The sequence below is a fragment of the Arxiozyma heterogenica genome (assembly GCF_036370985.1).
Source record: "Arxiozyma heterogenica strain weizmannii chromosome Unknown scaffold_5, whole genome shotgun sequence".
In the NCBI taxonomy this organism is placed as follows: Eukaryota; Fungi; Ascomycota; class Saccharomycetes; order Saccharomycetales; family Saccharomycetaceae; genus Arxiozyma; species Arxiozyma heterogenica.
Window position 1 is genome coordinate 436,778 of NW_027042658.1, and position 17,558 is coordinate 454,335.

General features: G+C 30.6%; 5 protein-coding genes and 1 non-coding gene across 6 annotated transcripts; 5 read left to right on the plus strand and 1 right to left on the minus strand.

Annotated features, from left to right (window-relative positions):
• Positions 1-433: 433 nt before the first annotated feature.
• Positions 434-1,444, plus strand: PWA37_004038 (uncharacterized protein; the record flags this gene model as incomplete). Its single annotated transcript, XM_064860542.1, has 1 exon — positions 434-1,444. The coding sequence occupies one exon, from the start codon at positions 434-436 to the stop codon at positions 1,442-1,444; it is 1,011 nt and encodes a 336-aa protein (XP_064717559.1).
• A 543-nt stretch (positions 1,445-1,987) lies between these two features.
• MBP1 (transcription factor MBP1) lies at positions 1,988-4,534 on the plus strand (the record flags this gene model as incomplete). The annotated part of the gene is made up of 1 exon (XM_064860543.1): positions 1,988-4,534. One exon carries the CDS (start codon positions 1,988-1,990, stop codon positions 4,532-4,534), a length of 2,547 nt encoding a protein of 848 aa, XP_064717560.1.
• Positions 4,535-5,003: 469 nt separating this feature from the next.
• On the minus strand, positions 5,004-6,089 carry PSA1 (mannose-1-phosphate guanylyltransferase; the record flags this gene model as incomplete). The annotated part of the gene is made up of 1 exon (XM_064860544.1): positions 5,004-6,089. One exon carries the CDS (start codon positions 6,087-6,089, stop codon positions 5,004-5,006), a length of 1,086 nt encoding a protein of 361 aa, XP_064717561.1.
• Positions 6,090-12,046: 5,957 nt separating this feature from the next.
• On the plus strand, positions 12,047-12,141 carry PWA37_004041. Its single transcript has one exon. It is a non-coding gene; the product is annotated as a tRNA-Lys (tRNA).
• A 468-nt stretch (positions 12,142-12,609) lies between these two features.
• On the plus strand, positions 12,610-13,554 carry PWA37_004042 (uncharacterized protein; the record flags this gene model as incomplete). Its single annotated transcript, XM_064860545.1, has 1 exon — positions 12,610-13,554. One exon carries the CDS (start codon positions 12,610-12,612, stop codon positions 13,552-13,554), a length of 945 nt encoding a protein of 314 aa, XP_064717562.1.
• A 522-nt stretch (positions 13,555-14,076) lies between these two features.
• PWA37_004043 (reverse transcriptase family protein) lies at positions 14,077-15,285 on the plus strand (the record flags this gene model as incomplete). The annotated part of the gene is made up of 1 exon (XM_064860546.1): positions 14,077-15,285. One exon carries the CDS (start codon positions 14,077-14,079, stop codon positions 15,283-15,285), a length of 1,209 nt encoding a protein of 402 aa, XP_064717563.1.
• Between the last annotated feature and the right edge of the window lie 2,273 nt (positions 15,286-17,558).

A 17,558-nucleotide genomic window follows, 5' to 3' on the forward strand; every position in this document is an offset into this window, starting at 1 on the left:
GTATTATATTGTATTATATAATATAAGTGCAGTTAATTCAATTAATAGTTATAAATTTTTATTATATAGGGAAAAAAATAATATAAAATTGTTATTCATTAAAAGAAGACAGTTAATTATGGTTGATGTTGTTTATATATTATAATACCAACTCCTAGTTTTATTATAGCTCCATGAAAAAAACAAACCATTATATTTTAAATAAATTATTGTAGATCATTTTATATTAAATAGAATGATTTTAACTTTCGTGTTAGTAGCAAAACTGATAGTGTAATGTAAAAAAAAGAAAACTACCTTAAAACACTGTTGAGCAAAAAAGACAACATTCAATGATACAATACAGAGAGTGAGGCAAAGAGCTAATCAACCCATTATTATCATAATATATCTTGTGAATTAAATTAAAAAAAATACAATAAATACTTTTCATATGAACAATAATATAACTGTTAAAAGGGATTCAAGATTAAAACCATCTTACCTTATTTTACAAGAAAGAGAGATTTTTTGTTTTATTAAAAATGAACAGTACCACACTGCAAAGGGCTTGGCTGTAATAGTTACAGAACCTAATAAAACTGAGATCAATAAAAAACAAATTATATTATTAGTACATGGGCATCTATCCCACAAAAATGCAATTTATCAACCATTACTAGCAAACGTGTTAAGTCTGCTAGGTTACTGGGTTATAAGATTTGATTTTAGAGGTCAAGGTGACTCAGAAACAAATGCTAATCTACAATTAGGAAGAACTGTATCCCAAGATATCGAAGATCTAGAGACAATCATAAAAAGTTTGAATCCTTATTTCTCTAAAGACTACAAGGAATTGTTTGGAGAGGATGAAATGAGTATTAAAATGGTTATAGCTCACTCAAGAGGAGTTCTGCCTATAATGAAATATTTTGGATCAGTAAAAACGTCTGAAAGAGTTCCATATCTTGTTAATTGTTGCGGAAGGTATGCCTCTGAGGGTTTATTAGAAAGATATACAAAATTATACCCTAAATGGAAACAACAGAAAGGGTTTTGGGCGAAGACTTTTTATCATGGTGAATACATTAATTATTGGGTGCCAGAAGGTGAAGTACTAGATGCTGGCCAATTTTCGACAGAATGTTTCAAACATATACATAAAACAACAAATGTTGTAAATATTTATGGAACCTGTGACCATGTTATTCCAAATGATGATGCAACAAAATATCATAACACGTTCGGGAGTAGATCATTCCAATTCTGGGTTCCTGGATCCGATCATAACTTCTATGGATTGATTGATGATAAGAACCCTTACAATCTACCAACAAAAAGAGGAAGAACAAATTATTCATATTATCTAGCCGCATTAATATATCTTGGTGTCCAAAATGATTCATTTCATGACATAGATGAGTTCCAGATAAAAAGTGCATTGGCAGAGTTACTAGCATCCTGATTAAAGGTTTCTTGCTTGCTTTTACAGCATTAAAATACTTTAACACACACACACACCTGAAACATGTTATGATGTAATTATAGTGCACTACTTATAGTAACAACTACATTACTTTATTATCTTTGTGGGTGTGTGGGTTTGTGTCTACAGTTCAATAATTGAAGGTATTTTTTTTTCTTCTGCTCTGTTTTTTAATCAATGCAAAGACATCGAATTTGGAAAATAACAATAATAGTAATAACAACAAATAACAGATAATAAATAATAAATAATACAAATGTTAAACAGAATGTTTACATTAAGATCGTCTATTGATATCAACATTAAAGCAGGTGTTCAGTAGTGATAATAGTACATTTATCTAGTAAACATTTAGACAGTCGTGAGTAGACCAGGGTGATAGATTCAAATTAACCAAAACAAGCAAATAAATAGATAAATAAGTAAAGAAATAAATAAATAAATAAACAGAATAAAAAAAAATAAACTCATTCGTAAAAAAAAAAATAATAGAGTTACCTAGTAAATGTAAAAAGAGTAACAATGTCGAATCAGATATATTTTGCCAAATATTCTGGTGTTGATGTATATGAGCTCATTCATCCAACAGGCTCTGTCATGAAAAGAAAGAAAGATAATTGGGTTAATGCTACTCATATTCTGAAAGCTGCAAATTTTGCCAAGGCAAAAAGAACAAGAATATTAGAAAGAGAAATCTTAGGGGAGACCCATGAGAAGGTTCAAGGTGGCTTTGGAAAATATCAAGGTACATGGGTTCCATTGGAACTCGCTATATCCTTGGCTAGTAAATTCGATGTTTATACCGAATTGAAACCTTTGTTTGATTTTGTTCATAGAGATGGCGAACCTGAGCCACCAAGGGCACCTAAACATCATCATGCATCCAGAGCTGATGGCAGGAAAAAGGCAACAAAGAGTGCTAGTATGTCTGCACTAAACGATAAACAATCCGCTCATATCACAAGTTCACTAACAACGTCATCACCACTTTTAATAACAACTTCACAACCCTTACTTATTAATATAACAGATAAACCCACAAAAAAACCTACTGTTTCAAAATCAACAGTCCCTAGGAAAAGAGGAAGACCACCTTCAAATTCTAAGAAAAAAGCAGAAGTGAGTCGTGGATTGAATAGGTCACAAAGTGATATTAGTGTTACACGACCTACAATGTCAAATGCTATAATAGATTCTACGCAACTCCTTCAGTCAAAAATTTCAAAAGTTTTAGAACCATTAGAAGAACTACAGAATAATAAGCATAACAATAGTTATTCATATACAAATAAGACTACTGTTAATAATAGTCATACTGCATCACTATCACAACAAGTCCCCATCATAACTAGTAATAGGGTTATACCTCATTTTAAAGAACTTGAAATAAATGACGGATTATCAAGTGACATTGAATCATCACAAATACATGAAAGTGAATTACGTAAAGGAGATTTTCAACAATTACGACAACAACAACTTCAACATATACATGGTCCAGATTCTCCAAATATGTCCTCACCCTCGTTACCGACATCACCAGCTCAATTAGGTGGTTCTAGTCCGTTTAGTGAGCACAATTACGATGCTTTAGGGACCTCACCTGTAGTTTCCTCTATACCGAAGTATGTGTCTCACACTAGACCACAGACGTCTGACATAAATGATAATGTTAATAAATATCTTACCGGATTAGTGGATTATTTCATATCAAATGAATCAAAGACAAATAAAGATATACCACCTGAATTATTATTACCACCCATGCATAGTGCCCCATACATTGATGTACCTATTGACCCTGAATTACATACTGCCTTCCATTGGACTTGTTCAATGGGGACTTTACCTATCATTGAAGCATTATATCAAGTAGGTAGCAGTCCTCATTCTGTTAACTCATCAGGACAAACCCCATTAATGAGAAGTTCAATGTTTCACAACTCTTACACCAAAAGAAGTTTCCCAAAAATCTTTGAACTCCTCCGAGAGACTGTATTTGATGTTGATTCTAATTTACAAACCGTCATACATCATATAGTAAAACGGAAATCGTCAACTCCTTCTGCAGTATATTATTTAGATATTGTGTTATCTAAGCTGAAAGATTTTGCCTCACAACAAAGGATCGAATTATTATTAAATGCAACTGATTGTCATGGAGATACTGCATTACATATCGCAGCAAAAAATGGAGATGATAAATTTTTTAACACTTTAATTAGCAATGGTGCTTTATGCACAGTTCCGAATAAGGATGATTTAACACCAAATGAAATTATGAATCAACATTATAAAGAAGCTTTAAGAAATCAAGCAGATATGGATCACAATAAAGTAAGAGATTCCTTATTGGAAGACTCGTTGAGTCTGTCAAATGACTATAATATGTATCCATCCGCTGCTGCCACAAAGTTTTCAAGAGGTATACCTAATATAGTTAGGTCAATGAAGAATATTGCTGATAGATACAATCAAATCTTTCAAGAAAGAGAGAATGAATTAAGAACATTAGAAAAGACATTGGCAAGTATGAGAAATACTGCGGTTAAGTGTAATACCAGATTGGTGGATCTTTTGTATAAAAATTATGAAGTATCAGATGATCGCAACAACTTACATCTGGCCATAAATAAGGAAAATATCGAGAAATTACTTTTATTACAAAAAAATGTGACCAATTCAGCAAGAGAAGAAGTCTATCAACTACAAAAAAATCTTCATAGCAAAATTGAAAAAGCACAATTATATAAATTGAAATCCTATATTGACAACAATAAAAGTGATAATGATATTGATACAGAAGATGATTGTGACACTAAGAAGCATGAGGAAAATGATATGACAGATGAATTATATAAAGTTTTAAGACAATCTATTAGATTAGAAAAATACCAATACAAAAGAAAAATTATAATTCAAAAAATCATAAATTCAATTAAGGGTAATAACAATATTCCTAAATATAGAAAAATGATTAGCCAAGGTACAGAAATATCCACGGATCAAATAGATGATATGTTGCATGTTATATTACAAAACTTAGAAAATCTTAATGATAAATCTTAGATAGAGTGCCCAATTTTTTAACAACTTGTATAATACAAGGATACCGTTCTTAAATAAACTACATCGGTATTGATATGTATATAGACTCCATATGTTATATATATATACATATATCCTATAGAATACACACATCAGGTTGCTGCATCTACACTCTCATAATAAAAATGCCAACAAATAATGTCCGAAGACTTCTAATAACCAATGGCAAATCATTATTACAATAATAAATGATACTATAATACTAACAATATAAATTATATATGAAGATATATGTCATAACGTTTAACTAATGTAAAATTTAAAGATACAAAGGGTCATTACAAATAACCGGCAACAAAATTGTTTATATATATTAAGATATTAGATTGAGAGGGAAAATGGTAAGAGTTTCTACCTGCTTTTTTAAATAGAAAGAGAAAGGATAATGCTCATTGAGTAAAATAACAAAGAAGAAAAGGGTTGATTCCTCTTACATAATAATAGCTTCTTGTGGGACATTGTCAGAAATGGACTTGTGTGGTAAAACTTTACCACCATTGATGTAAACTTCATCTTTCACTTCAACATCGTCACCAAGAACAGTGACACCTTCAAGACGACACCACTTACCGACCTTAGAGTTCCAACCAATAATAGTAGATTTGACTAAGGAGTGATCATTGATAGTAGAGTTAGCTAAGACAACAGATCTGGTGATTCTGACACCATCACCGATGGTAACATTTGGACCAATGACAACATCTGGACCAATCTTGGCAGTCTTGGCAATCTTTGCAGTTGGGTCAATCATAGCATTGCCAAGGATGTTGTCACCAGTGACCAATTTATCGGAATTCTTTTTCTTTAAAGAGTTTAAGTAAAGAACAGTACCAGATAAGAAGTCTTTTGGTTGACCAACATCCATCCAAAAACCTTCTAGATCAAAGGAGTATAAGGATTTTTGTTCCACTAATATTGGGAAGGTTTCCTTTTCAATGGAAGTTGGTTTCATTTCAATTAAATCAATAACTTCTGGATTTAAGATATATAAACCGGCATTGATTCTGTTACCGACGAATTCCTTTGGTTTTTCAACGAATCTGTCAATTAAGTTTGGAGTAGCTATATCGTGAACAATAACACCATATTTAGATGGTTCGTCAACCTTAGTGGCAACGATAGTACCTTTACCACCATGAGCAGCATGGAACTCAGCTAATTCTTTGAATGGATATTCACAGATGACATCAGAGTTTAAAACAAAGAATGGAGAATCATCCTTCTTTAAAATCTTTTCAGCTAATTTCAAAGGACCAGCAGTACCTAATGGTTCAGTTTCAACAGAGAAAGTGATGCTGACACCATATTCTTTTTCGTATTTTTTTAAAGTTTCGACCATAACTTCTGGTCTGTAATTGACAGCAAGAACAATATCAGTGACACCAGCAGCAGCTAAAGCTTCGATTTGGTGCAAAATCATTGGTCTGTTAGCAAATTCAACTAATGGCTTTGGAACAGTCAAAGTTAATGGTCTTAATCTGGTACCGTAACCACCAACTAAAATTAAACCTTTCATTTTTATGACTTTGTATGTGTGATACTAATTTGGGTAATGTAAATGGAAGATGACAATAAAGAAAAGCGCTGGTTACCTATGTTTTCTTACTAAGGTAATAAGACAAGTTTATGGTCAGAGAGCTAACTATAACAGATGTTAACGAAGAGAATACAAAAAAGACAACACCACAAAAGGGAACGGTTAGAGTGAGAGAAATGGGTTGAGAACACACCAACTTATAAATATAACATTTATATATTTATATTTCGATTGAATTTTTTTATTCTAAATATAGGCTAAAATTGTCTAAATTGTAACAAAAGTAAAAGGAGAACAAAAGAAGAGGGGAGAAAGACAAATAGACCAGACACGACACAAAAGATTTCAATTTTACCTGTCACATTTGCCAATATTTTTTGGTTATTTAGTATTTTAATTTCGTGTCAGTAAATATTTAATCCATTAGTTGTCAACTTTGGTCGAGAAACCAAGAAAGCAATAAACAAAGAAAAAAAATTTTCATCTATTGTTTTTTTTTTTTTTTTTGTTTTTTCTCTCCATTTATTTGTTTACTTTTTTCGAGGAACGTGGAGATTTTAAATTTTTTATAAAAAAAAAAAGAAAAACAAGATTTGGTGTTTTTTTTTTTTTTTTTTTTTTTTGGTTGCATTTTCTGTTTGTTTATACATATTTTAAATCCAGGGTAAATTGTCGTTAACTATTGGATTTTGTAAGACTATTCACCAAGCAAATTAAGTTTTATGTATGTTTTCAAGAGAAAATCGAATATGAAGCAAACATCACATTTTCCTATTTAATCTTTCATTCTTGTAACTTAATAATTTTTTTTTTATTTTTTAGAATATTAATAATGATAGGGCATATTTAAATTTCTATATGATTCAATCAATAAGTTTAACAGTTTATTTCTCTTGTTTTGATTTCAGAAATGATTGCGCCGATAGTACTCAGGGCTACTGGGAATAATATTAAAAAAGTAAATATAAAAACGAAAAATAAAAGAGGGCAAAATAACCAGATGTTGTATTTTTTCAACTGCACTTTTCTTCCTAAAATGGAAATCTTTGGGGTTCGATTTTTTTTTTTACGTTTACGCCAGCCTTAAAAGATTGCATCACCATTAGTAGTCTTTTCTTAACCCTATTGTACGTTAAGGTATATCTAACTTTTTTCTTAACTGGACCCTAATGCTATTAAATTTATGAACAAAAAAACTACGTAATTCTGTAACTGACTGTTACATAAACAGTTATGAATATATAAAGACAGATAATAATAAATTGACTACTAACTATTACTTTTTGAATGCATACGAATTCAAACCCTTGTGCTAGTAAATATTTAAAAAAAATATAATGTTTACACGTAATTATTATTGGAATGATTTTTTTCTTTTTAGGAACACACTAAACATTCACAATTACCAGAATTCAAGAAAACAGTATAAAATTAGTCGTTATACATTTATAAAATAAATGAACTCCTCATTAGTTTCTATATTTATAGAAAATAAAGAACTACATGAAAAAGATAAATTATTAACAAGTTACTTTATTATACTTTATTTCAGATAGTTTTACCATATTGTCTATAAACCCTAACTCTATATAGTGGTAACAGTCAGAGAAACTTTAAATATTATTTTTAACCCGATATTCTTGTTTTTTTGTTTTATTTTTTCTTAATTTTTTTAATCAAAGGTCGCCAATTTCCCAGCTTTAATATAAGGTTAGAATTGTTGGAAAAAAGTGCTTTAATTAGGTTTGTTTTTTTTATCTTTTTTTTTTTTTCTATTTTGCTTTTTGTTTTTAAAAATAAAAAAGAAAAAAAAAAGAAATAGATCTAGCTTGAATTTCGGCCACTGTCTTTTTTAGTGTCCCCAAAGATTGAAAGGAGAGTATAAAATTATAATGATCTTTTGTAATTGCGCTCTTTGTTTCGTGAAATATTGTTTAACGGGAAAACAATAGTTTGCTGTACCCCCATAACTTTCGAAAAAAATAAATTTCTTTTCTCTTTTTTTTTTTTTATTTTTTTTTCCTTAAATGATTATATGGTTTACGCGAAAAAATATTCTGATATCCAAAACAGATGAATAAATAAACAAACAAACCATTATATAGAAAAATATATTCATACAAATTAATAACATAATCGTTGTAATTTGGATATAATAGATATGACATCAGAAATGAATCCTCTACAAGTTCATGCAGAATTTCCTGTGAACAACAAATCCAAACAAAGAACTTAATTGTTAAATTATGCGGAGAAAGGTACTTCTACTGCAATTATCCATTACATCAACTCTGTAATGTTTTACAACTACCTATGATTCTTCTACTTCTTTTAAAAAAACTTCCCCAAATAATGTCAACTTTCTTATATTTACCAAACAATTCTTTACAAGCATTGTCAAATTCATCAAAGCACCAAAAGAAAACCATGTATTTAGATGAAAATGTAATAAGCTCCCTTGCTTCTTCATCATTATCATCATTTTAATTGAGGTATGGTAAATTATTACTGTTTACAATAATTTCATTACTTTGATAAATGCTTTCTTCTTCATATATATATTTTCTTATTCAGTTAATAAATTATCATCTCATTATCTAGAATATAAATATATCCTGTTAGGGATTTATATATCTCCTACAAAATTTAATTTCTCCTATATTTTTTTATGAGAAAATTATCTATTAGGTGTAATCTTTCAGTGTTTTAACTAAATAGTTATTTTGTACCTTTACTGAAAAAATTTTTTTTCTAATTGTTTATCCCTTGACTTCGACTAAATATCTATATGCTTCGTTGTATTTTCCAATAAAAATTTGTATTAAGATAAAATTACTTTTGTTTCTTAAGTTTTTCGGTAACGTAGTCTCTTGTAAGAGTTGTTGTATGTAAATGGATGAATCATATCAATTGGTATAAGTATAAACACTCTTACGTAAGCTCTTTATATCACTAATTAATAACCCTGATGTAGTAGTATTACTTCTTGTTGTTGTTCTTCTTAGTCTTGTATGATATTAAAAGTTACTTCTTAATATCAGTACTAAAATGTATTTAAATAAGATGGTTACCCCTGACATATCTCTCAATAATCAAAGGCCTCTTGACAAGATCTGGTATAATTTTTACTCCCTGGAAATCCTCCAATCAGATTCAATACCTTATACGAGCCACTGCGCACATGGCTGTACCAATCCTCCACCCAGACACTTAGGTATTACCCTCAGAATTGCGTATCTACTGGATTTCCAGTTATGTTCCTTGCATCTCTTTTTATTTTTGTATTTTCTACTAAAAAAAATTACAAAACAGGTTTAAAAGATCTGCAAAACGCTATATTATGAACATTTATATAAATTTAAAAAATGAAAAAAGAAAATAGTAATTTGAAAATATATGCTTTTTTTTTCTTTTTTTCAATTTTTTCAATATTACTATTAATCGTACTTGTATTTAATGCTTTTTGGTTAATATACTTAATCACTTAGTTGTCTACTAAATAACGATCATTGTATTCCTTTTTGCATTTATGATGTCTCTCTGCTTAATATTTTTGCTTCTAAAATTGACACATCCAAAAAATTGAAATTAATATTTGGAAATGTATTTCTGATGAAGCATTTCAATAAAAATTATCATAAAAGATTTTTTAGATGTAACATTGTAATTTTAATATTATTTATAACTGAAAATTTTTGTAAACAGAAAATCATTAAATTGAAAATATTTTTAAATCTTATAACATATCCAACTGTTAATTTTTAAAAAATGTATCTATTTCAAATCGTTAGGCCGTTAATCATTTTTTAAACTGGGAGATTTATTTATTAATTAATGATTTGTTTTCTGTTAACAGAACTTTTAAAAGCTAATAAAATAGAAAAAAAAAATATTACAAAAAACATGATAATGAAAAACGAGACTCCAACAATTTTTAATAGTTGTTATTAGTAAAAGACTAGATTATATCAATTGATATATACATATATAAATAAACTTACCTAGACTTTATATATAACTAGTGTTAACCATATATGGTATTAAATGTTTTCTCTTAATATCAATATTCAGGTATATTTAACTAAGGTGATTACCTAATCATATTTATCGATCATTAAAGACCTCTTGAATGTGCCCTAATATTATTATTATTCCCTGAAAAACAACCAGTCAAATTTAGCATCTTATACTAACCATTATGCACACACCTCTACCAAACCTTTACTTAAACAATCTGGTGTTACTTGCAAAATTGTATATCCAGCAAAGTCCAATTGGCTTCCTTGTTTTTATATATTATTATTATCAAAATCGTATAATAGTTGATGTAAATAATACACTGATTGCTATACTAGCTTATAAAAAATCAATTTATTTTTATTTTTATTACTATTTTCATTCCCGATTACTTATTTTATACACAAATCCATATACTAATCAAATTACTGTTAATATCAATTACTGTCTTTAAATTATATATGAAATCCATAAGTTATCAAAGATGTGCTTCCAATTTCATAATCATCCAAGTTTTTGACCGTTTCACTTTACTCCAAACAGTGTTGTAAGACAGCTTAACAATGAATTGTGAAGTTAAGCTTAATAATATAAGATGCATAAAATTTATACTATGTTAACAACATATTGTTGAAATTTGGAACCCTCAGCGTCTATGTTAACGGCTGACATCATTAAGTTATAGATGCTTGTTTTTTTGTGTACTAAATACATCTATATACTTATTATATAGTGTATATAGTATAAATTCTTATATTTACTTCAGGGCTTCTTTTAAGTTTTTCATTCCTTTTCAAATCTCTGAAAAATACTGTTGGTGAAAAATAAAATATCTTCCTGATATCATGGTACATTCGTACACTACATAATATACAGAAAAACTAATTAAAAATAATTCTTATGAAAATAACAGTAATAAACTCTCATTTTTCAACACATATACTACAATTTGTCATCATTCTCTTTTTTATCGAAAAATAAAAAGTCACATCATAATAATTGATCTTGAACTTCGTCTGTAAACAATATTATAAAAAACCAATAATAGAAAATGTTGATTCCATTTTTGTATGTGTTTTATTTCCTTTTAAATTCATATGTTTCAAGAAAAATGTGAAGCAATATATTCATAAAAAAAACTAATAATAGTATCGAGTTTATGTATAGAATAATATATATTATCCTATAATGGGCGATAACGTATTTCTATATTACTTGTCAATTTAGACCAAACACTAACAAATAACACATCTAATTAAGTACTTATTTCTATTCTTTCAGTAAAGGGAGTGTTGTACTATTAAATTGTCAGATTCTTTTGTGTATTTCAGGGAAGCACAAATAATATTAACAGTTATTCAAATAATCGAGACAGTAATCAACTATAGGCGATAATATAATTACTAAAACGGTCTTATATATTGAACAGTTTATATCAAGCTAATATATATATTCGAAGTTACTTCTTGTTAATTGCTTGCTATTCTATTTACGTTTACATATAATATATAAATTATTTACAAGAAATGGTTATGGAAGAAGATCTTTTATCTCCAGAAAACGTTGTCCTTTTGTATGTTTTCTGGAGCTGGATCAACTATTCAGATTAGTACATTAATGATCTGACTGATTCAAACCCTAAAATTTATTACATTAATTTAGGTACACTAGTGGATTAGAATTGCACCCCAATTCCTTAATTATGGTAATTAGTAATACACGTGGGACTTATTAAAACCATAGGTAAATTCTAGATTTGCCAAAATCTTATGTAATCTAATCTTTTTATTATGCAGCATCTAATGTTGTAGTACGTGTATGGCTTATTAATACAATAAGTAGTTCTAGATTCATTCAGAATCTTATGTAATCTTGATGGTAATAACTATTCTATTCCACAACGAGGAGCGAAGAACTCGTCCTTGTTAGCTCAGTTGGTAGAGCGTTCGGCTTTTAAACACATGTTTAATCGAGGGCAACCGAAATGTCAGGGGTTCGAGCCCCCTATGAGGAGTTCTTTTTGCAATTTTTGTACTTATAATATGTAATATCAGGGATATTACTGTTTAGGGCTTGTTTAGAAAAATGAGGGTTGACGATATTTTTCTAAACTTTCCTTTTTGTAAAATTTTACAAACACACATAAAAACAGGAGTAACCAACATAATTACAAGAGAGCAACCAAGAAGAAGGAACAAGGAACCAAGGACTACCTAAGTTTAGATATAGTATATAAGTGTATACTATTAGGTTAACTTAGATTAGGGATATAGATATATAGATATATAGGAATATTACATCTAGAGATATGGAAAGAGTCTATATCTTATATCTATCCAAGTGAAATATTATTGAGATTTCAACAAGATTAACTGTTATCAGAAACACATAATCTTTGGGTTATTACATTTGGTAGCGTCACTAAAATTCTGTTATATTTATTGAGTAGTATTGCTGTTTTCATTGATTATTATTTTTAAAAATGTCAGGTAACGATCAGAGTTCTACTGTGCAAAATTTTTCTATCGAAAAAGAAGTTGTTTCTGATAACAAAAGTCAAGAAAGAAAAGGTTTATCTAATGAATTAATTGCACAACTTATTTCAGAACAAGTTAAGCAAAACAAGTTGATTCGTGAACTCGCTAATCAAAATAATGCATTACGTGTTAAGTTAGATGAGGTCAATAAGAAGACTGAAGGTAAGAGTGCTGCTGAAGATTATGGTCATAACAAAAGATTAAGTGATCAACAATTAAAAGAGAAATTTGCTGCTGAAGTTAAGGATTACTATGATGGTAAGACTAACGACCCCAAAACAGATTTTAAAGCTTGGAAAGATTCTGTTGATATATTTTATCAAATCTATTCCGAGTCTATTCCTGATGATAGTTTTATGTTACAATTGATTAAATTACGTTTGAAGGGGGCAGCAAAAGCGTGGTACGAGAACGAAGAACACACTTTTACAACATTGAAACATGCAATTCATGGTATTGAGAAAAGGTTTGGTTCAAATAACCCTTTCTGGGAATTTATTGATAAATGTAGAAATTACAACCCAGAAGGTAAGTCCATGAAGAAAATTGGTGATGATTTTCAAGAGTTAGTAGATGTAGCTCCTGAATTCATCTCAGAACAGTTTTTGGCGGGTGAATTTTATCGTCGAATCCCAATTGGATTAACCGGGTATATTTTGAATAATAGACCTCCAGAAACTACAACGTGGACACAATTATTGGACATGGCTTGTAATTATGAAAATACTTTCAAGCAAGCTCAACCAAACAGGACCAAGTTGAATTTTAAAATTTCCAAATCCTATAAAGGGATGGAGAAAAGGAAGCCTGTCAAATGTTTCAAGTGTAACAAAATGAGTCATTTGGCTCACCAATGTAAGTACTCAATTAATAATACATCGAAAAACTAGTGAGGTCCTCAAACGAGATTGGCCCGAGGACAGAATTAAGGGCAATGGTTGCTAGAATTAAAAAGAACAAAGATCCTATCGTTCAAGAATCTTTAAAGAAGAATGTTAAGATTGGAGATAAAGTAGTAAAAGCAGAATTGGATTCGGGTGCTCAAGTTTCCATTATTGGAAAAGATTTAGTGAAAACATTAGGATTGAAGGTCCGGAAGTTAGATCAGACGTGGTCTTTAGACGGAATAAATCCAGATGAAGAGAAGCTACAGACAAATATGTGCGTAGATGTATCCTTCGTTATCTTTGACATTGAGGTTGAAGTAACATGTTTTTTGGTCTCAAGCGAATCAGTACAAGAGTTGTTGTTATTAGGTCTAGACTTTATTTTTGCGTATATGGATGTAGCCATACGGTGGTTAAAAGAAGCAGAAACGGCAGGTAGGAAGTTGGACGGTTATACTTCTGCTACTGTGGAAACGTTTGGCGAATTTTTTGAGCCATGGTACAAATGCCTGTAAGGTGGGGAGTATGACGTACGGTGGAAACACTGTAGTTAAGTCAAACAAAGAGTATTCATGCGAGGTGAAACCTTTAAAAGAGCCGGATTCTGAGGGTGTCAACATTGCGAATGTGATGTTGGGGGACATCTCAGATAACTACGTAGGCTATAATTTAGGAATTGGTGTCGAGATTGCAGATCTTGATGCAGAGTTAAGCAGATCGGATTCTAAGTTTGAGACGAGGAATTACGATAATGAAAAGGGAGTTGCGACTCTCAAGAGTGTGAAAATGACGACTACTGAAGATGCTTTGTGGCTTGCAGGAAGGAAGTGCGATGCTTTAAACTATCTACATGATCATATGAAAGTTAATCCATTTATTCCTGGAGAAAAGGTTACGAGAAGTAACTACCCGGGTTATAAAGTTGACTCTGAGAAGTCTAAGATTAAGAGTAAGGAATTAAATGTTAATTGTGTTTTACCCATCAAGAGAATTAGTGCTGCAAAAATGAATAAGACTCTGCGTGGTAATAAAGATATAAATTTTTCAGCAGTTTTGTTGATTCGTAGAATCCAGATGAATGTGGACAGTGTCGTGGCAGTTGGAAATTGTTATGAATCAGAATTGGTTAAGCAAGAGTTTAGTGATGTCTTTTATAAAGAGTTACCTAAGGCAATTGATTATAGAGGCGAGATCAAGCATGTCATTGACGTGGTCGCTGATTCAAAACCAACTTATAGTAGAGCTTACCGATTATCCATTGACGAACGTGAAGAATTAGAAAGACAAATTGATGAGTTGATTTCTGCAGGTAAAATTTATCCCACTACATCTCTATATGGTGCTCCTGTATTGTTTGTAAAGAAGAAAGATGGTTCTAAGAGATTATGTTGTGATTTTAAACGATTAAATGCCGTGACAATTAAGTCAAGATTTCCGTTACCACTAATTGAAGATTTATTTGATCATTTATATGATGCTAAGTGGTTTACGTCATTGGATTTAATCTCAGGATATCATCAAATACCAACTGCAGAGCAAGATCAAGCGAAGACAGCTATTGTCACACATCTAGGACAATATGCTTGGCGTGTGATGCCATTTGGGTTAACGAACGCACCATCAACGTTTCAGATGGTAATGAATGACTTATTTCGTGATATTTTAAACAAAAAGGTACTGGTTTACTTAGATGATATATTAGTGTATTCATCCTCTAAAGAACAACATTTATAAGACGTTAGAGAAGTATTACAATTGTTGAGATCAATTAAATTGTATGTTAAGGAATCTAAATGTGCGTTATTTCAACAAAGTATATTTTGGCTAGGTCATTACATTGATAAAGAAGGTATACATATGGATCCAAGAAAAGTTGAAGCTATTACCGAGTGGCCTATACCTAAGACACCAAAAGAAGCAGGATCATTTTTAGGGTTATGTGGTTATTTTAGACGTTTTGTGAAGAAATTTAGTCACATTGCTAGACCATTATACGATTATATGGCAGGTAAACAAGAATGGAACATACAACAAACCGCTGCATTCCAAATGTTGAAGGAAACCTTAATGAAAGGTCCGATTTTATGTCCCTTTAATGAGAAATACAAAGTAAGAGTAGCTACGGATGCTAGTACGCTTGCTGTAGGTGCCGTGCTAGAGTTAGTTGATGATGAAAGTAAGACAGTAGGTGTTGTTGCATATTTGAGTAAGGTATTAGTTCACTACCAGTTAAATTGGCCTATTCGTGATAAAGAATTTTATGCAATCGTTCATGCGTTAAAAACATGGAGACATTGCCTTGTCGGTAAAAATTTTGAATTATGCACAGATCATAAGTCCTTGGAAACTATTATGAAGAGTACTGAATTGAATAGTCGATTATAAAGATGGATTAGTTAGCTTGCAGATTATGATTTTAATGTTAAATATATCCCAGGTGAACATAATAAGGCTGATAGTTTGTCTCGAATTTCCATTAAGAAGATATGTGTTAGTACAGGTAATATGGAAGATTTTATGGTGAAGAAAATTAGGAAGTCCTATAAACATAATGTATTCCTCAACCAGGTGCTTGAGATTTTGAAAGGGACGGAGAAGTGTCCAAGGGAATGGAGAACAATCATTAAAAGATATAAATTGGACAATGGGCTATTGTATTATGGTTTGATAGTTGGATTTCAAGATAGATTGGTGATTCCTACTAAAGAATTACAATATGAAATAGTACGTACTTACCATAGTTCTAAAGCTGCAGGACACCCTGGTATGAATAGAACATATGCTAAGATTGCTGCATTTTATTATTGGAGGAAGATGAAAAACATGATTATCAAATTTGTAAGAAGTTGTGAGTCATGTCAGAAAGCTAAAAATTCACATTTGTTACCTATTGGTATTTATCATCCTTTATAAATTCCTACTAGACGATTTGAGGCTATCAATATTGATTTTGTGTCAGGTATGTCATTAGATGAGGGATGTGATCAAATAATGGTAATCACAGATAGATTGACTAAATGGGCAATTTTTAAAACTATGAATAAGAAAGTTTCCACTCAAGAGATTGCAAGTATACTTTTGACAGAGGTGGTATTACAATATGGTATTCCAAGATTTATTGTGTCAGATAGAGATCCAAAATTTGTTAATTCAATTTGGGAGGAATTTGCTGCAAGGTTAGAAATCACTACAGGTTTCTCAACATCTTACAATCCCCAAAGTGATGGTCAAGTAGAACGTTTGAATAAAACAATGGTAGAAACTATTAGAACATATGTTAAGAATAAACCAAAATGGGTAGAATATTTACCGTTAGCAGCATTTGCATATAATACTACGTTTTAAGTTTCATTAGGTGCGTCTCCCTTTGTTGCGTTACGTGGGTATAAGGAAAGATTTAGTGGTTTATATAATCCAAAGTGGGACAAACAGAAATACGTGATTCCTAAAGGAGATATTGGAAGACAAAATGCATATAAGGCCATGGAAATTTACTTGCATAATATGGAAGCTGCGCTTTTAATGTTTAGAGATACAATAGTTGAGGCACAAGACCGACAATCGTTACATTATAATAAAAGACATAGAGATCCAGAATTATTTAAACACGGAGATAAGGTATTAGTGCATAAAGACGCGTATGTGAAAAATAGTGCTGGTCGTAAATTCCATTATACGTGGTTTGGACCATTTGAAGTAAATCACATAGTTGGTGATCTGAATGTTAAAATTAAGAGAGGTGAATTAAGCTTGAAAAGACATAATGTGTTCAATATTAGATCAGTAAAACATTATGTAAGTACTGATACTCAATTTCACCAGGTTCCAAAATTTACACTAGAAGAATTGAGAAAACAAAATCGACGTATTATTAGGATCATAGATATGAAAATGAATGACCATAATCAGGAAGTGTTACTAGTGATGTTGGACGGATGTACAGAAGTAGATCCAGTCCATGTTAGCAGAGAAGGCTTAAGGAAAATTTTGCCCAAGAGAGAATTGAT